The 27667-nt window shown below is 47.2% G+C and overlaps 1 protein-coding gene across 27 annotated transcripts in view; it reads left to right on the forward strand.

Moving 5' to 3' along the window:
- The window catches only part of TCF7L2 (transcription factor 7 like 2), a 188860-nt gene that overhangs the window by 151974 nt on the left and 9219 nt on the right, over positions 1-27667 (forward strand). For 13 of the 27 annotated variants that reach the window (XM_090278603.1, XM_090278602.1, XM_090278605.1 and 10 more), the window contains 6 exons: positions 12969-13101; positions 15195-15297; positions 17247-17333; positions 22347-22472; positions 23060-23219; positions 23634-23741. In XM_090278603.1, the coding sequence (XP_090134729.1) occupies positions 12969-13101; positions 15195-15297; positions 17247-17333; positions 22347-22472; positions 23060-23219; positions 23634-23741 (717 nt within the window). Of the gene's footprint in view, positions 1-12968; positions 13102-15194; positions 15298-17246; positions 17334-22331; positions 22473-23059; positions 23220-23633; positions 23742-27667 lie in introns of all 27 variants that reach the window. The other 14 variants (XM_090278607.1, XM_090278601.1, XM_090278604.1 and 11 more) reach the window with 2 other exon arrangements.

Consider the following 27667-nt stretch of genomic DNA (forward strand, 5'->3'; position numbering starts at 1 on the left):
TGTGCTAAGCGTGGGTGTACTCCTGACCAATTGGGGTGCCCTGGGGTCCAGCTCAGAGCGATGGGACAGCAGATATCCGGAAGCAGTATCTTAGGAGGAGTTAGCTGGAAGAAACTCATGAGATTTCCCTGTTCTGGTTGAGGAGGAGGAGGTCTGTGTGGAAAGTGTTGCCTCGTCTTGCTGTTTTCACCGTCCTTGTCTTTTGAGAAAGCCAGAAAATAAATTCCGAGCCTAAGTTGCCTGTCCTGCTGGCTGCACTTATAAGTTATTGTTGCTGAGTGATTGGGAGCTGTCCATCAATGGGGAGGGAACTAGCAGTTTACTTAAGAAATTGCATGTGTGACAAAGGCAGCTGGCCGAGTGTGGTGGTCCCCGTGAATAGAGGGAGGGGAGGCAATTAGGGGGCTGTGTGGTTGGGGCTTTTTACTTGTCAAACTGAGGCTCATTGCTTTTGTTACTGCCGTGTAAAGGGAAATAGCAGGGTTTTGTTTTGGTATTAAGGGCCTTGAAGATTGCTGCCTGACACGCAGGAAGGCCAGATAAATCCAGAAGGAGAGGGGCCACAGAGCAGTATTTTTAAAAAAGAAGAAAATTTAGAATTCTCACTTTATTGTTATGTTTAAGCCCTTCCAGCCCTTTTTGTTTGTTTGTTTTGTTTTGTTTTTTGAGAGGGTGGTGAGGCTAATTAACTTGTCCAGTGTGTTAACAGATTGCTTAAAGACCAATGTCATGACAGCAGTCCTGTGGTGGTTTTGGAGATAAACATCTGGGCAATCAGTTGATAAATGAAAACCCTCTCTCCCTCTACATTAGCTGTCCTGCCGCCAGAAAAAAACAAACCTTTGCCACCCATCCCGTGAGGGCAGCAGGGGGGGTTTTCTTACCTGCATGCAAATGGGAGTTGTGTTTGCTTTTGAAGGGGGCGAGATGATTTGTCAGGAAAGGCATTCTGGGCGAGTTTTGTCCTCTGCAACTTTCTTGTCTTTAACCCCTCCTGGAGCTGCCACCCTCCCACTCTCCCCTCCTTCGTGTAAAATGGGACGATTTCAGGCTGTGATGTCTGAGTCTCTCAACTTCAATTAAGTTAAACGCACGCACACAAATGTACCCGGCCCTGGATCCTATGAGAGCCCCAGGAAAAGTAAGTCGGGTTCTTGGGGTTCAGGGAATAGCCTTTGCACTCGCGCGCTCTGTCTCTCTGTCTCTCTCTCTCTGTCTCTCTCTCTCTCTCTCTCTCTCTCTCTCTCTCTCTCTCTCTCTCTCTCTCTCTCTCTGTTTCTGGGGAAAGCGCAGGAAATGCACAGTCAGAACACAAGCTAGCATTCTGACTACTGGAATGCCAGTGAACACAGGAAGCTGCGTCTTGTTTCCAGGGAGGTCAGTTGAGATGCTTGCAGGCACAGTCTCTTACTCTAGAAGGAAAAGAGGGTGTGTGCGTGTGGCAGGCAAGGCCCTACAAGTGTCACTCCCGTGTCACTGTGACAAGAAAATATACTTTTCTCCTCCCTCCCCCTCGCCCATCGCAGCCTTCTCCCTAAGAAATTTGTTTTGAGGGATTTGACAATCTTGCAGATAAAGTGCCTGCCTACTGCCTTCGGTTGATCATTTTCCCTCATGGCTGATCGTAATTTCTTAGCCACTCTAAGCGGTGGCTCTGCCCCTGCTGCCCAAGGTAACGGGTGAGGGAGGGGACTTTGCTTAGGTGCCCTGAGCTGGCTGGGAAAATGGGCCTTCCCCCTTCCTTCATGGATTTTGTAGCGGTACAGATCAGAAGCTAGAAGGACTTCTAAAATTAAAAACAGTTAAAACAAATAATCTGCAACCAGTTGAACTGGATCATTAGGTTTCTTTTTGTTTGTTTTTATTATTATTATTATTTTTGCTTTGGTTTCTGAGGGTGTATGTGGAAGGGGGAGAATTAACAAAATATCTAAAGGCTGCGCATTCGGAGTACACCAGCACGGAAGTTTGGAGTCATCTCCATCTTTTAGGGTGCTTTTTGTCAGCTGTTTAAGTGAAAGGAATAAGGGGAGGGGAAGCTGGGAGGAAGAAGAAAAGTGAGAAAGCAGTCGGAGGGGGGGGGGACAAAAAAAAGGTGGCCCAGCCCCGTCTTGAAGGTACAGAGAAAGTTTTTGTGAGGTGGAGAGAAAGAAAACCAAAGCTATTATGTACCCTAGGGATGCACTTTTAGTGGGAATGGAATATTTGAGTGGGAAGGGAGGCGCAGTGGCCTCCGGGTTCTCTCTCTTCCAGCAGTTGGGCAGTTGGCACCTCAATTTGAATTGCTGGGTGAGTAGTGGCGTGCGTGTGTGCGCGCGTGTGTGTGCGTGTGTGTGTTTGTGTCCTTGCTTATGGTCTTGACCATTAAACCTCTGTGCTTTTTTTTTTTTCCCTTTAATTCAGACGCTGGGGAAAGAAAAAAACAAAACGAGAATAAATTGGTCAACTCAAGCTGTGCCTTTTCATGATGTACTTTTCATGGCAGTTTCTGAGGGATGGGGAGAAAGGGTTAAAAAAAAAAGATGGGGTGGAGAGAAAGCTTGACTTTCATCACGATCCTTAACGGTTATATAGCACCGCAGACCCGGCTCCCCAAGTGCACGTAAGCTGGACTCTGAAAGGGGGTGGGCGTGGGGGTGGGGGTTTCTTCTAACAAACAAATATTTTTTTCTTTCACCCACCAGGGTGGGCTCTATTGGAAAAAACGATAAGGAAAAAGGACATTGCCTCATAAAGAGCATACTTTTTTTAAGCTCAAAAAAAATTTTTTTTTGAGCCATAAGGTGTTTACAGTAGCAGAACTTGTGTGAACTGTGTTTTTTTTAATAAATCACTTTTAATTATTATTCTATTACAGTTGTCCCAATTTTCCCCCTTTCCCCACCTCCATAAACTGTATATTTTGGTTTCAAATTTTATGCTAACTTTCTGGGGCTCTGTTGCATTTATTTTCTATCTCCAAATTTAGATCCTGGCCTTTTAGGGCTACAGTGTTGCTTGCGGTGTTTGTATTTTCTAAACTTAATATGAAATGTGTTTTGGAAACCTGAGCAAGAGACTGATCACAGCCCCCTGTGCTGTTCCTGATTAGGAAGAAGGCCTTTTCAATACCAGTTTTGGGTTTAGGACACATTACTGTCAGTTGAACTGTTGGGTTAACGCTTTGCCACAAGCTGTAAGGGCATTCTCTCGAATTTGAAGGTGATTCCTTAGTTGTCTTCATTATTACTTTCATTATTTTTGTTGTTGAATAGCCAAAGAGGAACATTTGCAGCTCTTAGATTCGATATTTGGGGAAGAAGGAATGAAATATACTACCTACATAAGAGTCCTTATGTTTTCAAAGTCATGTTAAATCCTATGAGTCGTATTAAAACATGGAGGGGTAGATAAGGTCTCTAGCCGAACATGAAGAGGGGGGTGGTGACAGATGTTTGTCTTGGTTTTCCTTTCTGGTTGTGTGCAGGTTTCTAGTTCAGTGTATGATGTGTAAACTGTCAAGAACTGTGGGGAAGAGACTTCAGGCGGCAGTGTAAACGGATAAGCTGTGTTGGCATAAATTTCCCACCCAGCATAGGTTTTCATTTTCGAGATCGCCGAAAGGTTCCAGATCTTCATTTACTCGTACTTCTTGGGGTATCTAATCCTGGTTCTGCTGCTTTGTTGATGGTTAAATCTTCATACTTGGTACCTTAGAGGAAGGGAGTGAGTTTGAGAGGGTAATTCCCCAACTCCAGTGACACAGATATTACGATCTTCGTACTGTCACAACAGGCTGCCGCATCGGCATTTGCTGGAAGCGACAGAACCTGCAACCTTATATTCTTAGGGAAACCTCCCCTTTGTGGTTTGGGGCTGGTGGGGGGCCCTGCTGAGCTCTGTAAGGGAATTCTTTCCTTCTGAAACATTTTGGAATGTGATGAAATCCTGACGTGCCCTCCAGTTTACATATTTCTGCACACATTTGAGGATTTTTTAAAAATTGAACTTTGCTTGGGTCATTCCAAAGCATTGGCTTGCGATCCGAGGGAGCAGCAATAGTGTGTCTGTCCTTCTCAGCCCGTCTGTGTCCTTTTAACGTGTGTCATTTATGGAGGCTGTAGGTGTCTGATGCCCATGCATGTGGGACACCCACAGGACAAAAAAGAACAGTGTTCATCCTTTGCATTGTCTTCCTTTCACGTTTGTCTTCGGTGAATTCCTGCAGAACCCAGAGTTTGGGCATTTGTGGCTTTTGGGCCTCCTGAAGGTGGTTCTCCCTTCTTTCAGCTTACCTACTCTTTTCCGAGGAGAAATTTACTCACTCTCTCAAGGAAATGGTTGTTTCTTGAGCTTTTATCAGACATTATGTAGCAGGCAAGAATTTCACATACTAAGGTTTAGATTCGAAAGTTAGGTGTATATGAAAAATACTAAAGACGTTTTTATACAACTGTTCATTGTAAATAAATGAGAAGGGTGGTATTAGATTTTGTTCACTACTTTCTTGAAATCCCCAGGATGTAATGACCATTATGTACTTACAATGTACTCTAAATCAGAATTGGTGATTTCCTGTCCATTATTTGAGGATTCCGTAGATTTGGGGTTGTTTTGAGGGTTGGGGGGGAGTGGCCTGGAAATAATTATTTTTTAAAAGTTGTTTTCAATTTCAGCTTTTGGATTTCTCCATTTGGAATAGGTTAGTTTTACTCCTGGCACTGGTTTGAAAATCTGCTCTCCTAGAAACAGCCTACTCTCTTACCCAATTCCCAAACATTCTCTGCACATTCGGACACTTAACAAGATTGATTATGTTAACACTAATCATTTAATTCCCAAGTAGGAGAGAAATATCTTGTGGGAGGGTGGAGGTTGCAGGTTCCTGGGAAATTTCTTAGGGGCAAAGTGGCTGGTTCTTCATTTCGGAGACGTGGCAGAGGATTAGGATGGTCAAGAGTCCCCCGTGGCGCTGCCCCCGCCCTCCTCCCTCTCCCCCTCACCCCGTAACTTGGAGATGCTGTGGCTTGGTGTCTTGGAGAGCCGCGGCAGGAAGAAAACGCTGGGAACTCGCTGGTCAGGGCTGAGCCTGGACCCTGGGCCAGCCAAGACTTCAGCTAGCATGTGCTTTCAAGGGTAGTTGGGGGAGGGGAGAGGGACACAATAGGATGCTTTCTTTTTATTGGAAAATAAATGAGAATGAGTGGAAATAAATTATGTTTAATGAACTTAACTGGAAGTAATTGTTCAAGAGCCTGTGAAAGCGGGGCTGGGCTGGGCCGGGTCTTGGCTGCGGCGGTCCCAAAGCCAAGCAGCTGGCGCGCATCTTGATTTTCCAGGTTTAAATGTTCCCCTTCGTGCTCCCACTCCCCCACCCTGACACTTCCAGGCCAACCCACCCCTTCCTTTCTTCTTTTTGGGGATTAAGAAAAGATCATTAAGAAGAGCTGAATTTGGCCCCCTAGACTCTTAATGCTTGACAGTCTGTTTGCTGTGTTACCAGCTGGGTTATTATATTATAGAAGCCCCCCCCCCAAAAAAAAAGCCGAGGGCTTAGTAGGATGGTTTGAGTTAGTTCTATGTATATGCATGTGTGTGTGAGAATTTGGATGAAAATTGACTGCACATTTATTCTCTCCCTGCCTGCCCTGTTCAATCATTTCCCCGCAAGAAGAATTTTAATGCCTGTGTGAGTGCATGAGAAACTGTGAGTCGGCAGAATTTTGTAGTTGGCACGGAGAATTTTCTCTCTTCCCTTTCTTGCTGTCTAAATGGATTTGATTGGGGAAGGGGGAGGAGTCAGCCGTCGATAATTTACAAAACACATAAGCAGTGCCCCAGAGTGCCAGGCTCCCAGGTGCAGACCTGTAACTCTGCATCCTCGTGGCGCCACGATTCCTGAGCAGCCGGCCCCAGGGGTGTCGCCTGGGTGCTGAAGTGGCAGGGTGGGTGTTTCTTTTCTGCACCTCACTGCAGACCTTCCTTTCTCTTAAGCACCTCATTTCTCCAAGCAAAACCCGAACCCTGTGACGCCTTCTCTTTTTTATTTATTATTTTCAACAGGCAGTGCTGTAGCTATCAATAGGGACTTGTCCAGGGAAACAAAGCACCATTAGCTGGGGGCGGGGCCTCCGGGAGGAGTTCTGTGCAACTGCGAATGCACCCTGGGCACTGCCCTAGAGGGGTCCTCGCTGGCTGGGCTTCTGAGAGCTGGGACTCCAGAGAGAGTCGAATGATGAAAGAAACCCACCTGGCCAAGAGCGGAAGTGTGCCTGCCACCCTTTCCCTCTGGGCGTGGAGCGGGTTTGCAGGATACAGCAGCAAGATGCTCACCTGCCTCGTTGGGGTGGGACTGTGTGCGGGCCTGGGTCCAGGTTGCTCAGTGCGTCTTCTTGAGGTGGTTCCATCCGCTGAAGTGGTTGCTAATTATTGGGGTAATGGGTTGTTGAGGTTGGAGGCTTACCTACACTCTGGCACATCGTCTAAAAAAAAATTAGGATGACTTGAGTCATCAGGGGGTGGTTGATGAGTAAGAAGCGGCCCCTCATTCACCCCCAGCCCCTCCTCTTCTCCGGCGCTCCATGGCTCCAGTGACGTGCAACATCTATTAACGCGTCGCTAGTCGCCATTGGCCTTGGTGGAGCCATAGTAAGAGGCATCTGAAAAATGCATTAGAGATGAGCTATAAACCTATTTAAACATATATACACATATAAAAACCTAGAGTGAACAATGTCCCCTCCTGATGCTGATTTCAGACCCCACGGGGCTGGTAACCTAAGACCCCTGAAGACCTTCCATATCCATCCCGGGGAGGGGCGAGGGCTGACAAATGCTCCTCAGTGCTGCTTTTGTTTTATTGTGCTGGGCTCGTAAAGGCACTTTCTGGCCCCATTTTTCTTCTGCAGAAAGGGAGAGCAATAGGGGAGCATTGAAGAGGAGGGCCAGCAGAGAGGCCAGGGCTAGCAGGGGCTTTCATTTGTTTTCAGCGTCCGTTGATTAATAGGTTGCGAGGTGAATGGCGAGCTTTCATTCCCTCTGGGTTCCCCACAGTGACAGAAGGTTGAGGGGTTGGGGTCAGAGGAGGGCTAGCAGGGGGACCTAGAGTGCCTGAGTCAGTCTTTCACTTCCCAGGTTCCAGCTCATGAGCAGCGTTCAGATGGGTGTGTGGGCGCTTGGCGACGAGGGTGGCATGGCCAAGATGCAGAACACCAGGCTTAAGGGTTCTTGAGAGGTCAGAGGTCAGCCACAGGGGCACCCCCTCCACACTCCACCCCCGCCCACTCCGCCAACATAGTTGAATGAGCGCTTTGGGCGGAAAGGCGTTGTGTTCTTTGAGGGCTGGTAACAGTTATCATTTAACCGTTCAATGCTCAAAACCCATAGAGCTTAAAGAACAGAACCAGGGAACGCTTTGCTTTGGGTAACAGCCATTTCTCCAGGAAGAAGGCAGAAAGCCCAACTAATGTAAAGTCAGACAAGGATTTTGCTCCCTTTTAAACAGATATTGTTTACTCCGTTTAATGGGTTCAGTTTTTGAGCTGACTGACTTTGTTAGTTTCTGGTCGGCTGGAACTGACCCCACATGATGTGTTTCTGTCACCAGAATCCTGCTGGGCCCTGCTATTGCTTGTCTGTATTTGAGAAGCAGAAACATCTCATTACACGTCTTTACTCTCCTCCCTCCCATAATCAGCCATGTGCTGTAAAAACCCCTTGTAAAGGTACTTGGAGCCCTACGGCAAGGGTGTCCTGGTTGAGGCGGGGAACCGGGAGCCGGTCCTCATCTGGGGTGCTTGGGTGGGGGTGCAGGAGACTTTGCGTGCTAAAATTGGTCTAGGTTCCAGAGGTTGGTAGGTGAGGGTTTGGGGACAGTTGCCGTTGTGAGCCTGGACGGATTTGTATCCAGTTGGGAAGACTGGCCCAGACTGAGCTCAGGGGGTGCAGCTCACTCCATCAGCACAACAGTGAACCCCATTCCAGTGCCAGTCTCTGCAGACACAGTAGGGGTGGTGGAGTCAGGCAGGTGAGTGCCCAAGGCCCGGAAACACCGCCTTCCCAGGCCTGTGACCAGGGCAGATTGCCTCACCTGCTCTGTGGCATTAGTAACAAATGACAACCTCGGTTTGTTATGAGGACGTGGAGGGTGCCACAGCCAGCACGGGGGCGGGCCAGAGCCCGGGCACCGCTGAACGGTGGCAGTGGCGAGCTGTGCTGGTGTTGACTGGGGAGCTTCAGGGACAGCAGTTGGTCTCCCCTGACCTGGCCTCAGGTCATCTAGACAGGGATTCTAGGTGGTTCCGTGGGCGAGCGTCACGTGCCAATGGTGCGGATGTGTGTATGCCACTGTGACCCAAGTCCCTGAGCTTGTGTGGAAGATTTCATGAAGGTCTGCTGTTTTTGTAGTGCAGAGATTCCTAGTGTTCATCATGTTCTTAAAGGGCTACATACCAGTAACTCGGCCTCCCAGGTAGTTTCCCGTGACCGCCACCACCACCAATTACCTCAAACATTGTTAGTTGGCCATCACTGGAGGTGTGATTTTTGTGTGCGCCGCCCCCCACTGGTAGTTTTGAAGCCACATTTAATATTTAGAAAAGGCACCTGGTTTTTGTGTTTGCAGGGGTTTGCCATAAGCACTAGAGTCTGTCTGGAAAAAGAGAAAACAGGGAGGAGATGCGTGTTTCAGACTGTCTGTCCCACTGACCCTCTGAGAGTCGACGCTTGCTTTAGTTTAGATTTGCTGGGTACGTTTCTGGAGGGTTACCTGTGTCCCTTCCCCAGGAAAGGTGCTTCTTACATCTGAATTTTCTTAGGGTGGTACAGGTTTACCTAATTCTTAAAGGACTGTTTAAAAGTGGGAGCTGTTCATAGAAAAGATCTAAGGGGCATTTCCTATTGGGGTGGTTTGTGTTTCATTTCTATCAGCTCTTTCAGGCCCCTTATACTGATTCTGGCAGGATCTTGGTCATCGTGAACTATGTTTATTTAACATTCAGCTCTTCTTTGGTAGATTCATTTATTAGCATAATAAAGTGATTTAAAAAAAAAAAGACAGTGAACTATATTTGTTTATTAAATGTCACGTTTTAAAGAAGGACATGCACCCGAGAAGCGTGGCTACAGAACATCCATACACTCTTGTTCCGTATTGAACATCCTTACTGTGCAATAAGCAGTGCCGTGGGTGGCTGCCTTTCCCCCCTGGGAATCTAATGAGGAGGCGGGAGGGGTAGTGAACCTCATCTCACTGTGCATTCATCGTTGCTATTTGTTCAACGCTCTTTCTCAAAGCGCCCTTTACGTTGCATGTGTAGCAGTGTGCCAGGCACTGGGCAGACACTATCTCTCAGTTTTCACAACAGCCCTGTAAGGTAGACACACAATTCTTATCTGGAGTTCACAGACATAGAAACGAAAGCCTGGGAGAGGTTGCGTAGCTAGCTGGTAAAGTAGAATTTAAACCCAGTCTGCCTTGAATTCACAGATTTACCCTTGGTTACTATGTACGTGCAGTGGGCTCTAAAGCCACTTAAAGCCCTGTGATAACAAGGTATTAGGCTGGATGCTTTCTGAAGGGCACCACCACCCCGCACCCAGCTGTGTGCTATGATTCTGCATAGACTCCATGTAAAGAGCACTATCATTGGCTGAAATGGATCCATGAGGTTGGCTCACCCTTCTTGCAATACTTGGAGTTGCGATTTGGTGGTTCTTAACGCAGCTTATGAGATTGTGCTCATCACTCCCACAGGCCAGGCATGACAAGGGGTACACAATTCTAGAAAACACAGTCTTGGTCCTTAAGGAACTTAACTACAGTAGGGCCAGGAAAGGCACATAAATAACCCCAATAGTGGGCATAATGCAACATAGGAAGAAAAGACTGAGGGGTCCTGAGTCTGGAGAGACATGGGCATTTTCAGGAAGACCATCCTCTTGTAAAAAAGCAATCCAGATCCAGGCAGGTCCAGTGGGAGCAGCAGTTAGACCCTGGATTTTGCATCTGTCATTGTACTCCTGCTTTGCTTGGGAACCCCTCAACCTGGAGAGACTTGGGAACTGTATTGTTTCTTAATGACCTGCCTGGCATGCAGTCGCAGTCGGAAAAGAACAACGCCTATTTTCCCTCCTAAAGGCAACAGTTAAAGCTTCAAATCCCCTTCATGCCACTCCCTGCTATATAATGTTTTGACTGAAAAAGGAAAAAGAAAAAGAGTTGGCTAGGCTCAGGTGTGCAAGGTAATATGAGGGTAATGGCCGCCAGGACAGGTACCCAACTTTTACTGGAATCACTTTCTTACATATATCTAAGAAAGGGAGGATTAATTTTGAAATTCTGGGTATACCCCTTTAACTCCAATGTTGTTCAAATGCCATTTGCCAAACATGCAGAGAAAGGTCTCCCCCTCATTGCCCGTTAGTCTTGCTTGAAGGACAACCGTGGCATTGGCATTTTGCACTGCAGACAAAACCATGTCATTGGCAGCTTCTCCCCAACAATAACAGTAACGGTAATAATGAACCGTCATCCCCGTGCTTACCGTGTGGTGGGGTTTGTGTTGAGCCCTTTCCATGGATTCTCTTACAGACTAGGACTTGGTTGGCGGGTAGCACTTACGTGTCTCGTAACCTTTGTTCTTGTCTATGCCTGCATGGCTCTCTGGCCAAGGCGCCTTGGCTGAACAGGAGAGACACCTGTGGCACTCAGTTGGCAGACTTAAGGTGCCTGAGTCCTGAGTCCAGACCTACTGGCTCAGGTCCGTACTGGGAGATCTTATAGGATCGGGGACCAGAATTTGTGATAAGAATCCTGAGGGATGCTTGACTTGTTAGGGTTGAGCCTTGCAGATTTCACCGCCCACCCCCAGCCCTTCTACCCGCTCCTGGATTCTCCCCCTTGCTTCCTTCCATTGCATGTGGCAGTCCATTCCCAGGAGTCCTTCAGCCTCTTTAAGTGACTGTCTTTCCTCCTGGGCTGCCTGTGGTTCTTCCCTCTAGTCCCACAGTTTTCCTCCACTTACCTTTAAACTGTCTGAGACTGGTCTGCTTCCTTTCATTTTGGCGGGTGTGTATCTTTCCGACCAAATAAAAAACTTCCGGAAGGCAGGGACAGTCATTTTCCTTTCCTCTTGATGGTCTCCACTCCATGTGACTATGTCTGTCCCTTCCTCTTTGCCTTCTCCACCCCAGCACACAATGGCAACGTACTTGTTGGTTACTTATACACCTGTTCTAACCAGAAGGGGCCCACTAAGGGAATCCTCAGAGCGTGTCCAGGAGCCTCGGGCTGTGGCCTCTCCTCTGCTGGCCATGGCCCGTCCAGCCTTCATGTTGCCAACTAAGGCCGTGCCACCAGGTTCCGAAGCTCCCTCTGCTCTGCTGTTTCAATCTCAGAGCTCTGGTTGCACACTGATAACACACAATGCAAGGCTTCCACGAGCAGTTGGCCGGCCTCTTCCTCCCCAAGCGCCCAGTTGTCTATAGGTGTCATTAAAGAGGCTGTTGGAAGTGTTGACCTCTTTTTCAGTGGGTTTATTTTTTCCTGGAGCATCAAGGAGGCCATATTTTTCTTTCCAAACATACTCATGAAAAAATTAGGAGCACCTTTTAAAGATGTCTTTCCCACAGTTATCTCTGGTAGAAGATATGCTTTCTATGTAACACCACCCCTTCCTCACCTATTAAAAAAAAAAAAAAGGGTAAGAGAACTAATTGCTTGGTGGTCCTTGAACTCGAGAGGCGCTAGTGAGCAGCCCTGGAACCTCACTCCTTTTCTTTTAATGCAATTCCTCTTCCTTGATGTTAATGCAAGTTGTGCCTTCCTAAAAGTAATAAAAGGAAATGAAGACACGATCTGAAATGAAACTTGACTCTAATCCATTCATCATCTAATACTAGCCTCTTTATCTTCCCTGGTACCTAATCTGGTTAAATGTCCCTGTTGTAGGATTTTAGTGAAAATCCTCTATTGGGAATAGGGTTTTTTGCAGTTGGATTACTCTCAGTAAATGGCCCAGTAGTTCGCTTGTTTCAGCTTAATTTTTTTCTTTGTGATCTTGCTGGGTTAAGTTATAGCATCGCATAGTGGAAGGGGGAGGGGGTGGGCTGAGAGGGGGGAGGGAAGAGGACAGGAGACTAATATGGGAAGGTCTGGTTTGGTAACTAGAAAAATCTTTAAAATGCTCCCCCCTACCCCCCTGCTTCTTTCCTCCTATCCATCGTTCCCAACCCTAAAAATGCCTGTACTTTGGTTTTCTAGAACTGCCCGTTTCTAAAAGGCGTATCTTTTATTAGCCCAATTCATCATCATCCAGTTAATTTATTAGATTTCCCTGATGACTTCCTAATGAAATTCCTAATGAATCAGGGCTGATGTAATCTGCATAAAATATTCAGGTGCTTGCCTGGCAGTTTAGAGCTTTCTGATCAAGTTCACACTCCCACCCAGGCCAGGAGTGGGGCTTTTCATCCATGCTCCCTGTAAAGGATTGTTGCTTGTCCCCTGGGTCTAAGGGGCAGGGGAGGGGTCAGGAGCCGGGGGGTGGTGCATCGGGAGGCTGGGTGGGGGGATTTGGGCCCTGCCAGGTTTCTTGGAACTGAAGGTTTTCCAAGCCAGTGCCCTGTGAAGCCTGCCTGCCTCCTGAAGGTCCCTCTGGTGGGGCCCCGGGGTAGGAGAACCCCCCACATGCAGGAACGCAGCGTGCCTGGGAGATGGGAGTGTCCACTTCCGATTTACCTGCCGATGGGAAAAGTGCGAACTCTTGGGCTCCATGATGGGGTGGCGGAGATAAAAGCTGAAGCGTACCTGCCCGGAGAGCTGTCTCCCAGCTGTTGCTTTGAATGCATGGGTCGGGGCCAGGGCCGTGGGTGGAACTGAGTGCATCTTGTAAAATGTAGGGGGGAGGGTGTGGTCCGGGGAGCCTGGGGACCTGTGCCGCTGGGACCCTGCTTGACGGTGCCTCTCTCTGTTCCTCTCCTCCTCACAGTCGAACAAAGTGCCCGTGGTGCAGCACCCTCACCATGTCCACCCTCTCACGCCTCTTATCACATACAGCAACGAACATTTCACCCCGGGAAACCCGCCTCCACACTTACCAGCTGACGTAGACCCCAAAACAGGTAGGCCATGTGCTCGATGCCAAGAGAGCATCCTGATCCTGGGGCCACCAGAGGACCTGCCGGGGAGGGGCTGCAGGGTGGGGACTGGCTAGGGGCTGCGGGGAGGGGATCCGGTTCCTCTCCTGCGAGTTGAAGAGGAAGTTCTTAGGGGAAGCCAAAGCCTGCTGAGGGGCTGGTATTCTCTCTCTTCTGGGAAGTCCACCTGTCGTGCTGAAGATCCCTCCAGAGCTCCGGGTACCCTGGCATGGGGGCTGTCTTGGGAACCTGGCCTCAAATAGATTTGGAGGCGGTGACAGTTTTGGAGGCGTCTCATGGACTCCTTTCTGAGCTCCTTGGGGGAGCATGAGAGCCCGAATGCTCTGGCTCCCCGAAGTCCTGGTTCCCATGATGGCTAAGGGACTCTGGTCACTTGAGGATGACTTCTGCGCAGACTCAAGAGACCACGGTGCCGAGCTCCACATTCTCTGTGCTGATTTATGTGGGTTCTTCCTCCCCTGTACCACCCTGGGTGTTATCCAGCCCATTTTACAGATGTGAAAAACAAACCCCAGGGTTTCTTCAGTGCAACCAATAGGATCTCCAGCAGAAGTTTCCATCTTTTCCTTCAGCCTTGTTTTCCATTCTGGTTTTTATCCCAGAGGCGAGAGAGAACCCACAGCAAGATTTTAAAGCAAGCAGCTAGCCACAGCTCGTGGAGGGGTGGTCTTGGGAGGACGGCTAGGCCAGAGGGTCTCTTTTCTGGCCGGAGTTTCTCTCCTTAGCTAGTTAATTAGGAGGATGGATTTAAAATGGCTATTTGTGGCACTTTGTCAGAGGGCATTGTTTGGTGCTGGGCGGAGGGAGACTCCTGTTTGGGCGGCCTTTGCTGCCCCTGAATGAAGCCGAGCATTAGCTGGTTTTCAGCAGCCTGGGAGCACCCTTTGTGTCGGTGGGGGACCAGCCTGGCTTGCTTGGCTGGAGGAGGCCCCCGGCCCCGGGCTGCAGGAATGAATGGCAGCATCAACGTTTCACTTAAATAATGGTAGTACAGGGAATAGCTTTTAAATGGTTATCGTAAAACATATGATTAGCGTCTGTGGACTGTTTACTTTTCCTCTGCGAACATTCTTTCAAGTGTGCAAACGGCTTGGTGTAGGGTCCAAGTGCAGCTAATCCATTTGGTTTTTGTAATAGAGAGAAAGCAATGTCTGCATGAAAATGTCACCCAGGGAGACTTAATTTACAGATTAAAAGCTTCCTGAATGAATTTTTTCTTTAAATGAAATAGTTTTCATCCACAAACTTAGTTTTCATTTCCTTCAATAATACTGTTTGATTTCTGAAATATTATTCCTGTGGCTTCCCACTTCCGGTGCGGAGACCAGCTCCTTGGTGTCAGAACCGCCCCCAGCACCCTAGCTTTCTAAGAATTGCTCGCAGGATGCTCTCCCATGGGATGCGCAGGCGCTCCTGTGGCGTGCACCTTCAGGATTCAGCCCGGGGTGCCTGTGGAGACCCCTAGCCCCCACTGGCTGTGATGCACACTAGTGACTCTGTCCTTCAGAGAATTCGTGTCTAGATGGCATGACATTGGGTGAGGTTCCCCTATAGCTCGTCTTCTAGACTGGGGTGGAGACGTTCTCCAGGAGGGAACTTTTTTGAAAGATGTTAAAAGCCAGAACTCACCAAGTATGTCAGAAACCAGAACGCATGATGCAGGTAAGTCCTTAGAATTAAAAGGAGTGGAGGGCCAGGTCGTGGGGCCAAAAGGAATTGATAGTAGTACTTGGTCACCCGCTATGTGCCACACCCTTTAGATTTAAATCACTCTAGTCATACGAGACAGAAATACCCAAGATGGCATTTCTGAGTCTGTCTGCGTTTACCTAGTACATCGATCCATCTGAAATGATAAACCAACTTTTCAAACGGGGGTAGAGGGATAATGAGAGGAGCCTTACCAGCCACTCTTATGCTTATGATCACAGACAGGACCTCATGCTAGGATTACAGATGAGATGTCTCCCTTCATCCTTTTTTTACTCCCATCTCTTGATAGTTTTCTCTTTCCTTCTCTCCCTCTTTTGTACCTAAAATGCTGCTTCTTCTCCCAGGAATCCCTCGGCCTCCACACCCTCCAGATATATCTCCGTATTACCCGCTATCGCCCGGCACCGTAGGACAAATCCCCCATCCGCTAGGATGGTTAGTACCACAGTAAGGAGTTCCATTTTTTAATTTCCTTTTTGTTTCTTACATGGGCATGCTTATTATTTCTTCTGTGCATGTATGTGTGTGTTTCAGAAGACAGGATTGGTGAGGGAGTGCAGTGGGGGGTGTGGGGAAGGTGCTTATTCAGATGCCCTTTGGGAGAGAAGGTAGGTCAATAGTCATTTGATAGATTACACAGGAAGAGGGGTATTGATACTGAGCATTCTGGGCCCATGGTCATAAAGGCTATAGTGTCACCTCTGTGAACAGAGATGCCCTCAAGGTACTTTGGGAATCGCAGAAGGCGCTGAGGGCTTCTATCCAATGAAGCTGATTACAGCTCTTCTGCTGGTGGCAGCTCAAACCGGAGTCCTGCCATTGGATTCGGGGCAGCAGTGGAATGGCAACAGGCACGACCTAGTTTTGAACTCCAGTGGGGTTTAGACTCTCACATCCCCCAAACCCCCAACCCCATCGCGACCATGACTCTCAAGGTTGACACCAAGAGTGGAAAGTTCTGTCTCTTGATAAGCTCCATGCTATTTAACCAGCATCTCTCTGAGATTCTGCATGTTAAATGCTTCACCTAATTATGAGGCATGGGGGTGGGGTAGTAAGGATCTCATTCCAGCATGTGGGACCTGCCTGAGATCAGCCCCAGCTCCCTGCTGTGCCCCGATCATCAGACAGACTGCCTCTGACAGTTGGTCATAGCACCACCTATTAACCTTCCTCAGACAACTTTAAAAAAGTGTGTTTTAAAATCAGAGTAGGAAGACCTTTAATCTATAAGCATACTGTGTGCGTATGCATGTAATGTGTGTTTTGTGATTGTATGTTTTGTGTATATATTTTGGCGTGTTTATGTGATGTGCATGTATGTGATCTCTGCTGTTTAAAAAACACAGGACAATTTGTTGAGTCTTGCTCAATCCTGGTAAAATGTTCAAGGTTGGGTCTTGGGAAGATGGCCTTGCATAGCCTTAAAGAAGATATAATTTTGGAGTGGTTTCCCATGCCCGACCCTCCACCCTTGTTTTCTACCCTTATTTCTCAAGTTTTTAAGAAAACAGCTTGTAGTATGTAGTAACTATACTAAATACCATCCCTGAGCATAGTCTCTGTGGATTGTTTTCTTCTTAATTTCATTTGGGAAGGTAGACATGGAATGTGAATGTGAGCTCGTCTCCCATTTCTTCTTCAGTGGATGGGGCCGGTCCTCACATAGTTCTCAGCCATTGCTTGCCCCATTCAGCTGATGGGAAGATATTTGAAGACTAGATAAAAAGGAATAGCCAACTCAGACAATCCTCTGTCAGAAAAAGTTGCGTGTCTTTCATGAGGATGCTATTTTGCATGTTGCTGTATTTTTTAATTATTGTAATGAGGTGTGATTGTCTATTGGTTACCCACAATTCTTCTTGGGGACTCTCCCCCCGGTAACTCTTGTCAACACTTGTTAATTTGACAAAAGGCTACAAATTAAGCTCTGTTAATTTAATGTTTTCTCACCGAGATCTAAATACTGAAAGAGGCCCAAAGCGCAACTGAAGTCCTTTGATTCACTGTACTTTATTTTGGTATAAATTTACATTCATTATTGTTTTCCTTTGGATGTGTAGCCCTCAATTAGTGTGATGGCTCCATTAAAGCAAGCGAGACTTCGCCTTTAATTATTACAACAAAACACCTAGTTTCAGCTTGGGGAGAGGGTCTCTATTGACATAAGCAGAGGTTATAAAATTTAATTAGCCATTCCTATCAGATTTATGGCATTCAAATTGTTCTGTGTTTCTTCCCTTTGATCCTTCCTGTACAATCCCCAAGATTTTTGTTCTGATCAAATGAGAATAACGCTTACTGTGCAGAGAGAACTTCTCCTTCTTCCTCTTTTCCTTTTCCCCGCCCCCCACCCTTGGTGGTACTCTTCTCACTTTGTAACCCCTTCTTTGTAGGCAAGGTCAGCCAGTGTACCCAATCACGACAGGAGGGTTCCGCCACCCCTACCCCACAGCTCTGACAGTCAACGCTTCCATGTCCAGGTGAGTTCTAAGAACTGTGGCCTTTGGCCAAGACCATGGCTGACTTCTTGGGAAGTTCTCTAGATCACTACCTGGCCATCCAGCAACTGCTGCAGCTTGAAATTCTCATGGTATATAAGACCCATCTAGCGTTAGACTTGCCTCCTAGAAAATACTGAAAAATCATCCTGAACTTCCCAAGTAGGTGATGGCGAAATTTCGAGGTCAGATTTTTGAGTCGACCAATTAAACACTATTTTTTATGAGTCTGAGAAGTCAGGAAGAAGAAATTAGAACATGCAGAGCTTTTTACCGTGTTGTTTCTCTGTTGCCCTATACTGGGTAAGGAAGGAAAGGGTGGAGGTACTTGTACTATTACACAAAGAAGAGTTTGAGGAAAGGTTATTGGTCTTTTCAAAGCTCAGGCACTTCAGCGTCGATAAGAAAGGACACCCTTCTCTAAAGTAGCACTGGCTAATAGAAATACAAGGTGAGTCACTCATGGAATTTAAAGTTTTTCTAGTAGCCACATTTAACAAATGGTTAAAAAAGAAGCAGGCGAAATCATTTTTAATGATATATTTTATTCAACCCAGTGTAGTCAAGTATTATCATCCTGACATGTTATCCCTGTAAAGCAACCGTGAATGAGATTTTACATTCCTTTTTGTGCTTCGTTTTTGAAATCTGATGTATATTTTCTACTTACAGCATGTGTCATTTGAAGCTGGCCATATTTCAGGCACTCAGTAGCCACATGTGGCTGGTGGCTACCATGTTGGCCCGAAAGTTAAAAAAAAAAGTGTGTGCAAACATTCATACATCTTTAGCATATAAGTACACACACAGCATGCACACACATGTGGATGTGTGTCCCTTGATCTTTCTAATCCCATGCTCCCCTGTTCTTCCCTCTAATTAATTCTGGCTAATTTTTCAGTGACTGCTAGTTTATTTACAAACTGGTTGGCAGCAGTCTGTTTAAGTAGTTACTAATTGCTCCTAATGATAGTTTTATTTTCTGTTCATCTGATTTTCAGTCAAGTTAATTAAATCGGTGGAGGTTTAGACTTTCCTGATGGGCTGCAACAACTAATCCATTTTGATGATGGCACATAATTCAATTAGCATGCATTACGCGGCAAAGACGCTGCCAAAGATGCCGACCCCAGCCTCTTCCCCCAGTCTCTGCGGCCAACATGGGAACCCAAGGCCAGGGAGAGGGCTGGAAAGACAGGCCAGCGTGCCTCTTTTCCTACTTACAAAACAGTGATTTGGGTGGGGGAAACAGTAAGAATCACATTCATTAAGAAAAGCCAATTGTAGCATATTTAACATCTGTAATTATGCCAAGGATATGAAGCAGTTATCAAGACCCGTCTCCCAAATCCTCACCAGCCTTGGTTAGGCAGGAGAATCCTTGTGCGTTCTCTTCTCCAGGGAGGAGAGGAAGAATGTAGTCATTAAATAATGTCATCACAACCTTGCAAAGCATGGGAACGAATGACGAGTTTCCCAGGAGAAAAGCAGCTTCTGAGCAGCTTCTAATCACTGCTCATCCGCCCTCCATCCCGCATTTCTATAATGTACCTGATTGCTTCTCATGTTTGTTTATTTGGTGCATTCCAGGGGTTAAGAGTGGTAAAGTAATCGTAGGATAGGGATTGGGGGTTAAGCTTATTGATTGAATTATCATTAGGAGGTTAGTGGGTGATTTATTGGTGGGCAGAGGGGGTTGGAGGAAAGGAAGGGAAGGGGGGGAGGAAAGGTTAGGGGCTCCGGGTGCAGGGGGGAGGCGGCGATTCCCCAGGTAGGCCTTATGAAAGGTACCTAGTTAAAAAGCGTATACAGCAAATTAAATACATTATTGTGGTAATGGGGCGACAGAAGTATAGGTCTATTATACTTATGGCAGTTATAGGAAATGTAGGCAGCTTGCCCTGTTCCAGAACACCCTTTGATATTCATTCTATTCAGCAGCGGGGCCAGGACTTCTCAGAATTAAGTGATGGGTCATTATACTTTAAACACCATGGAGAAGCCTAGATTGTCAATTAAACAGCTCTTGCTGACACTCACTTGTGCCACCCTGTGACCCCCTTTAGATTGAGATGTTGGAGCTCCGGGCCCTCAGCCTGCTAAATTGGCGCAAGGCTCTTCTCCTGACGAGAGCGGGCTCTGAAATCTGCCGACTTCAAAGGGAGAGAGATCATGTATAAACCATAATGTGGGTGCACCGTGGCTCACAAAAAATAAGGCAGGAAGAGATGAAATGTTACAAGTGCAAGGGGGAAAATGAGAGAATAATGACAAACCTAATGCAACTCAAAGCTGGATTGTTGCACAGGAAAATGCATCCTACTGCTTGTGCATAAAATCAAGGCCAGCAGATGACATCCAGTTAACAGAAACGTGTCAACAGTGAAGTAAAGTGAGAGTGAGTAAGAGAGAAGCCCCTGAGACAGCCAGAAACAAAAATTAGTTGTCCTTAACAAGTTAAGATTCTGGCTTGGAGCCATAAAAGCAGACGGGGCTATATAATGAGCTGCTTAGAATTTTTAGGGTGTTTATTGCATTTCATGAAACAATTGTCTGCCGAAAGGAATTTCTTAAGAAACATATGCATATAGCCCCCCTGCCCCCGTGCACACACATACATACACACGACACAGAGACTTTCTCTTCTATACTTTTTTTCACATATACAAGTGTATATAGGTATGTGAACTTGGAAGTGTTCATTCTTCATGGCTGCACTGGAGATTTTTCTCCACCCCCAAATGTACTCAAACCGTGGTGTCTCCTTATGGTATTTCTCACACATACATGCACATTGTTATCTTGTTCCTCTCTCTCTCTCTCTCTCTCTCTCTCTCTCTCTCTCTCTCTCTCTTCCCCCATCCCCTCAATATGTCTGTACCCATATTCTCATTCAGCAGGAAGGGAACATATATATGTACTTGAAGAATGTTAATCCTTTAAAATTCCCAGTAAAATCTGCCCCTGCACCCAAGGGCTTCCACGAACACATATTCTTAACTTAGGTTTCTTCAGAGGTCTTCGAGCATTAGAAAGGAACAGGGTGTTCGTGGGTAGCCCACGTGCCTCCCAGGGGGTTGCTTTCCATTCTTTCCAGGAGAGGATGGAGGTTGTCTGGGTTTTTTCTCTCTCTTAGTCTTATATTCATTCACATTCCCTCTTTCTCATAGGGTGTTTCTTTCTTTTACCTAAAAAGATATGATTTTTATTAAATCATGGCATTCATAGCAAACTTTGATACTGGCTTACATTAGCGAAGGCAGAGGCAGGAGAGGGCCATGTGGGGATGGAATTTCTGTGACTCTGGGCCTGTGTCACCTGTTGGTATTTGTTGATCTATGCAGATTCCATCAGCACTTTAATTTTTCATCATTTTTCAGTTTAACATTTGTTACACTATTTGGGTTACATGGAAACTGTTTTCGTCTTCGATCCACCTATGGAAAAGAACCTTGCAAATAAATACAGGATGCTTTTGAAATAGCTGTCATGATAAACCCTCATAAGCACCTCCCACCAGAAATTGGCCTCCTAAAGAGCAAGTTGTCATTTCCTGAACGGCATGTGGAACTGTTTTGGTTTAGATTTATTAAGAAAGCCACCTTTGCTTGGTCTGGGTTCCCCTCCCCCTGAACAGCTCCCCCTCTGTTCAGTTGCATGACCTTGGCAAGCTGGAGCCCGAAGGCTGCCTTTTTTTCCCCTTTGTGCCCCTTCCCCTACTTCACAGCAGTATACAGCAGGTGCTCCAATAACATCTTTTCTTTAAAGACCATTGTGTTATAACATTGATGAGAAGCCATAGGAACCTCACTCTTGTTTATATCAGTTGGCGTATGGTAAAATTGGTTTCGTTATATGCAGTTTTCCTTAAAGTCTTAAGAAACTATCAGTGAGTGTGAGGATTGACTATATTTTCCTTTAGGAGGGGTAGTCCTGCTGACCCAGTACAAGTCGTAGTGACTCCAAGCATATCAGGAAATGCGAAAGCTCTTGGTCGGACCCGGTCGTCAGTTTGCAGAAGGGCCAAGAGTATTTTGAAATTAGCTCTTTATGTCCTGGCTGTTTTGCATTGTTGGGAATTGCCAATACAGGGCGTAAACAGTGTTTCAAATGACTTTCCTAAAAATAAACAGTTTTAGAAGAGACAACACAAGCTTTGTTATCCTTATGTACACTTTCAATAATCGTTTTTAGAAGGTTAATGCATAGGTAGTATATTAAGTAAAAATAATGTAGGAATCCTAGAATTTTAAAGCAGGAAAGAGCATACAAATCAGAATTCTAAGCTGTGCGTGTATATAAAAGTAGTGCTTTCTTTTGCATCTTTCTGTAAGAAGATACAAACTTATTTAAAATGTCCACGACTTAGGATGAGAACCAAAAAGGAAATATTTGGATTTTCTCATCTTTCTGCCTCATTCACTACCACTCCTGTTAAAACGAGGGGCACAGCAGCACAGGAAAGAGAAAAATGTTATTTTGCGCTCCCATCAGCAGAATGAGGCCTAATGAGGGCTGTGCAGCATTGTCAAAAATGTGTGTGTACTTCAGCTGCATTAATATTTTATTTAGCTGTCAATATACAACAAAAGATTTCACCTTTCTTTCTGGCGCTGATTAGGACTTAGGAAATTGTCTTCTTAGATGCCACTAATAATCCCCCGGAAACCAAGTGGCCGTGTGATTTCCAGCAGGTCACCCAAGCCTCCTTTTCTACCCAAGTACATCACTTAAGTTTGGCTTTGCTAAAGATGTTAAAAATCATACTGCCTCATGTCAGTAACAATAATGAAGGGAAAGATTGGCTTTAATGACATCATGAGAATCATTATGTTTAATTTATCACTAATTAATGGTGACAGGTTTCATATGCCTTGGGTTGCTTTCATGTGAGCGTTACGTGCTTTTTTTTCTCTTTTTCTTAATTGTTTGTACACATCCCTCCCCATTCATTCATTTTGATTCTGACAATTTACACAGCTTCCTGTCTTCTAGGTTCCCTCCCCATATGGTCCCACCTCATCATACTCTCCATACGACTGGCATCCCCCACCCGGCCATAGTCACGCCAACAGTCAAACAGGAATCCTCTCAAAGTGACGTCGGCTCACTCCACAGCTCGTAAGTGTGGCTCTTCTGATCCCTTTCTCCTCCACTGTGGCGTTCCTTCCACTTGTGGTTGCCGGTCTGGTGGCTTCTGGGAGGCGGTCCAACCCGAGATTGGCAGGCTGTGTGGGATTCAGCAAATGTCCAGCTCGCGTGGGCTCTGGATTGCTAGAGAAAGGGAGAAAGTGCGCAGGGCCGGGGAGAAGAGAACTCTGTGTGTGAGTACATGGCTGGGCTGGGATTTGCAGCCAGGACCATGTCCCTAAGCCCGTCACTGAATGTTGGGAGCTCTATCCTCTAAGCACGAGACGCCGGCCCAGGTACAAGCGGCCATGGGTGCTTTCCCCTCCAGCCTGGGAAAATTGTGCATTTGTGAAACTCGACTGAGTGATTACAAAATGTCTCTGTTCCCCCAGCCCCTCCCTGGCTGCTTTGTTCCATTTTCCAGGGTGGAGAGAAGACCAAAAGTGGAAGCGTGTTTTTCATTTAAAACCACTGGGTTTGGGCGTTGAGGAACCAGCCAGATGGGCTCTCTGCTGTGGAGGAAGTTGGACCTTGTGATTGTTGATTGGGTTGTGTCTGTCTGTTTTGTCCACGTCCAGAAAACATCAGGACTCCAAAAAGGAAGAAGAAAAGAAGAAGCCGCACATAAAGAAACCTCTTAACGCGTTCATGTTGTATATGAAGGAAATGAGAGCAAAGGTCGTCGCCGAGTGCACGTTGAAAGAGAGCGCGGCCATCAACCAGATCCTGGGGCGAAGGGTAGGCAGCTCCCTCACTGGGAGACGTGGGGAGAGTGGATGAGGATGCAGCAGGTGGGGTGACAGAACGTTCCCGTTTTCATGTGTCTGGAGAGTCCTTTTCCTTCCGTCCCACTCTGACTCCTTCGGTGGCCTTCTTGGAGTCAGGACGAGTCACTCCGCATTCAAATGGCATTAAAAAAACAGCCACACCTCCAGAGAGAGGGCAAATGATGGGAGGGCGTAGACGACAGTGCACGTTTTGTCTGAGCGCCCCTGTTAGTGCTAGGACCCCACACCCTGTCCGTTCCTGCAGGCTATACGATTTCTGATGGACTTCTCCAAAACAGGAGCCTCCTTCACCCCTCAGCTGCAGTGCAGTTGGTAATGTTTCTGCATGTCTCTCTCTGTCTCTCTCCCCCCATGTCCCCTCCAGTGGCACGCACTGTCTAGAGAAGAGCAAGCGAAATACTACGAGCTGGCCCGGAAGGAGCGACAGCTTCACATGCAGCTATACCCCGGCTGGTCCGCACGGGATAACTATGTAGGTGGATCATTTTTCTCAGGACTAGAGTCTGTAGACATGGGCTGGATGTCCATCTGGGCAAGGGAATGCTCACTGTTGACTTGAATCAGGCCTCAGAGCTATTCATTCTGCATGCCACTGCTGGGACTGTTAGCATCTCTTCCGAGCACCAGGCTGGGAGGGTCTTGTCTTGGCCTCCAGTATGGCTCCCGCAGCATTCAGGGCAGAGGGAGGAGGCTGCTGTTCCAGGGTTCTGGTTCAGGATCCGTGAGGTCAATTTGGGGCTTTCCACACCTTGCGCGTGTCTTTGAAGAGACGGGGCTCTAGGATACTTCCAGTGGGGCTTATGTGCTTCTGAGCAGTGGTTCCTGGATGGCCTTACAGGGAAATGGGTAGGGGTGGAGGGAGAGAGTTTAATTCCTCAGAGATCTTCATGCAGGGCCTTCACCCTTAAGAGGGAAAACAAAACAATTGCCTTATCTGTGGTGCTGTAGAAATTGGGAGCCTAGTTCATCCTTTGAGGGGCATGATGGGAATATCCCTGAAAGTAGCCAGTAGGAGTCATCCTTTGGTAGGAACCCAATAGGTGGGGCAGAGGGGGATGTCCTGTGTGCTGTGTGTGTTCCTGGACGCTGAGGGCTGCAGGATTTGCCTCATTTCCTCCTGGGTTTTAGGAAACACTATAGGATTGTTTTTTTTACTAATTGCAGTGGTTGTGACACTCAACGATCATCTCCCATAAATGCTCTTCTCTGGAGACCTCTGTCACCTCTCACCATTCTTTCTTATTCTCCATTTTGCTCATTAGCTCAAGTTCTGGGCTCTGGGCTCTCTCCTGTCTAGATGGATGCAATGTCTTATTTTGCCCAGTACCTTATTGCATATCATTCAGTTAGATGAAGTGATTTTACCATCCACTTTTTGGAGGGATGTGGAATAATACGTGCCTTAATGCCAGCAACAGGCTTCTCGTCCCGCGTCTTGTCGGTATCACAGAGCCAGGGCTTGTGCTTTCACCAGTCAGTGCTCCCTGCCCTCATTCCTCACGGCCACCCTCCATGCCGAAGAAGCTCTGTCTGTGTGCGGGTGGAGAGCCATTCAGTTATTGCTGATGGCAAACTTGTTGTGGGGAGTCTGAATTACATCAGACGTATTTACTCGTCTCAGCACTTACCAGCCACCAGGAAGTCACAACGATCTGCAGGGACCTGTGAGTCCTGAGGGAAGGCTGGCTTCTGCTTGCTCTGACTGGGTTTTCAGGTTTCCTTCTTTCTTATTCCTGTACCTTCAGACACATGCTTGTTAGTCTGCTGTTTGCGGTGTGGATGAAGGAGAATGGAGAACCGAGACCTTTGGGCTTAACTCCCATGTGTTCATGCCCCCACTCCCCCCACCATCTCCCTCTAGGTCTCAGTGCCCTTCGCCCTCCTCCTCCTGGGAGTTTAGACCAGAAGTAGTGCGAGTACCTCCCCGTGGCACGGTGGCTCTGCTCGGAGCCCTTGTCACTCACAGATGGACCTGCACAGGGTCTGCACTGCTCGGGACCTTTCCGTTTGTCCTCAGCATGGGTGCAGTGGGGAGGCCCTTCTTCTGGAGCTGAAAGGAAGAGCGTGGGAAGCTGCTGCTCTCCCACAGGCTTGCTGCTTGCCCCACCTGCCCTTGAGGGCAGAGCTTTTGGGTGGCAGGCAGGCAGGCAGGCAGGCAGGCCAGTCCTGCAGCCTCCGCACGTACATGTAACTGGCCATTTCAGGACAGCTGCTCTCCTGGTTTCTGGTCAGAAGTCTTTAGAGTTCAGCTCCTGCTTCTACCTGCCACAGGCCCAAATCCTTGAGTGATCTAGAGTGGTACCACCAAGAGCAATCCAGACATCACATACCCAGTAGGCCTTTGGGTCACAGGAGGGTCTTAAGGGACAGATGTGCAGGGTGCACACTGTACAGCTCGAGCGTGTGATTTCCACTAGGGGCTGTGTGCATGGTGCCCCCTGGAGTTGTGCAGAGCGAAAGCTCCACCAAGACACAAGGCCGGCTTTGTGGTGGCTTCTGAGGAATGCTGGGATTATTTACTTGGTTAGACCAGGTGTTGCCCGAGGCTTTTGAGAAGTGCTTTCCAGGTTTTTAGAAGGTCCATGAGACCCTTGAAATGACGTTAGCTCAGTTTTACATTTGAAAGGGGTTTGGTATAGTGTGGGAATTCCTTATTAGACTTGAAAGTTATGAGATAGATCTGGATTTGGGGCTGTAGGAGCTTTATTTCTTGTAAGCATTATTGTCAGTGTCTCTCCGGATGGTTCATTTCTCATGGGTGTGAATGCACCCCTCCTCTCCCTTTCTCTCTTTCTCCCTCCCTCTCCCTCCCATCCGTCCGTCCATCCATTCATCCATCCATGCCCAGGAAACAGTCTGTGGAGCAAGAATCAAGACTTAAGGCTTTTATGAATTTGATTGTGGTGTGAACTTGGTAGTATTTTTTTTAACTGACTTGGTATAGAAGTTTATATAAATTACTTTGGTCATTACGAAATCCAAAAGGTTCTTCTGGAAAGTTTTCCGAGCTAACGTCATGCCTCCTTCACGTTCCTACTTTTCCAGCCAAGTGGTGACAGAGCCTTTCCTTGGCTGCCTTAGCAAAGTAGAATTGAGTAAAACAATCCCATTTGGGTTGTCGGACTTGCACGTTCTGGAGCACAGTGACCTCTAACCCCTGGCATTATATTAGAACACGTTTCCTTTCTGGTTGTTCTAGATTAGGTAAAGGAGATAAATCCTAAGCCATTTGCTCACCTTGAGTTTTTTCCCCCTCACCACCTATTTTAGGGCTTTTTTTTAAAAAAATTAAACTTAAAGAGATAATGGTGTATCCACCTCCCTTGAGACGTAGCTCCCTCCCCACCAAATAGCGTTTATTAAGTTTCCTCATGTCCTTTTCTAAGTAAAACACAGTCCCTTGTCCTTTAGAAGTCTTCAGTCTAAATGATCACTTCCTGAGTCATAACATCTCAGTTATCTCTTCTAAACCGACAACATCCCGTGGGGGGTGGATTTTGCAGCTTGCCTTTTTAGGCTCTGGTGCGAGAGACTGGAAGTGCTGAGCATTGTATTAGGGGTGGCTGGGAAGCCCTCGGGGGTGTGGGTGCAGACACCACCCTGCTCGACTGGGGTTTTACTTCAGGCTCCTAAATAAACTGAAACTAGACCCTTCTGCCTATTCTCAGATGGTCAGGTGGCATGTTGCTCCTTACACAGGAGAGGCACAGGCATGAAGATGGTTGCTAAGGCTCTTGAGAAGGCACATGAGCTTCTTCCCTTCCTCCCTCTCTCCCTCCCCCCTTCCCTCTCTGTCTTCCTTCCTCCCTCCCTCCCTTTCTCTCTTCTTTTCTTCCTCCTTTCCATTGTGTATCTAGGAACATAAAGTATTTCAAATGGAAACACTGAACTGAAGGCCAAGGCAAATTCCCAAGTGGTACAGGCTCCAAGATATGAGAGAAAAGAGAGGCTTTCTCTGCTCTTGGATGAAGCCAGAACTCTTTAAGTTTCTCTTCACCGGGCCTCATGGATTCTCAAGTTTTCCACCTGTCTCCGATCTTTTCTCTTCTGGGGTTGAAATGTCAGTGTACCATGAGAACCCTCAGGCAAAAGCAGTATTTAGGTATTTAGAAACAAGCGGAGGCGTGAGACCACGCCTTCTGTTTGCGCCAGTTCCTGTATCCCAGGCAGCTCTCTGATGGGTAGCACTACTGGCGTGAGGGAGAAACAGGTTCCGGTCTGGACTGAGGCAGTCACCCCTGCGGAGCTCCCTCCTGGTCCCCTTCCAAGTCCACAGCCACAAGCACACTGTCAGGATTTTAAGGAGGGTCAGGTTGGAGAATGTGAACAACTCCATGCAACGCATCACCCGTACTCAATGGAAAACCTTCCGCAGAGGCTAAGGCACGACATGTGTAG

Source organism: Furipterus horrens, unplaced genomic scaffold (genome assembly GCF_987537825.1).
Source record: "Furipterus horrens unplaced genomic scaffold, mFurHor1.1.pri manual_scaffold_5, whole genome shotgun sequence".
Classification (NCBI taxonomy): domain Eukaryota; kingdom Metazoa; phylum Chordata; class Mammalia; order Chiroptera; family Furipteridae; genus Furipterus; species Furipterus horrens.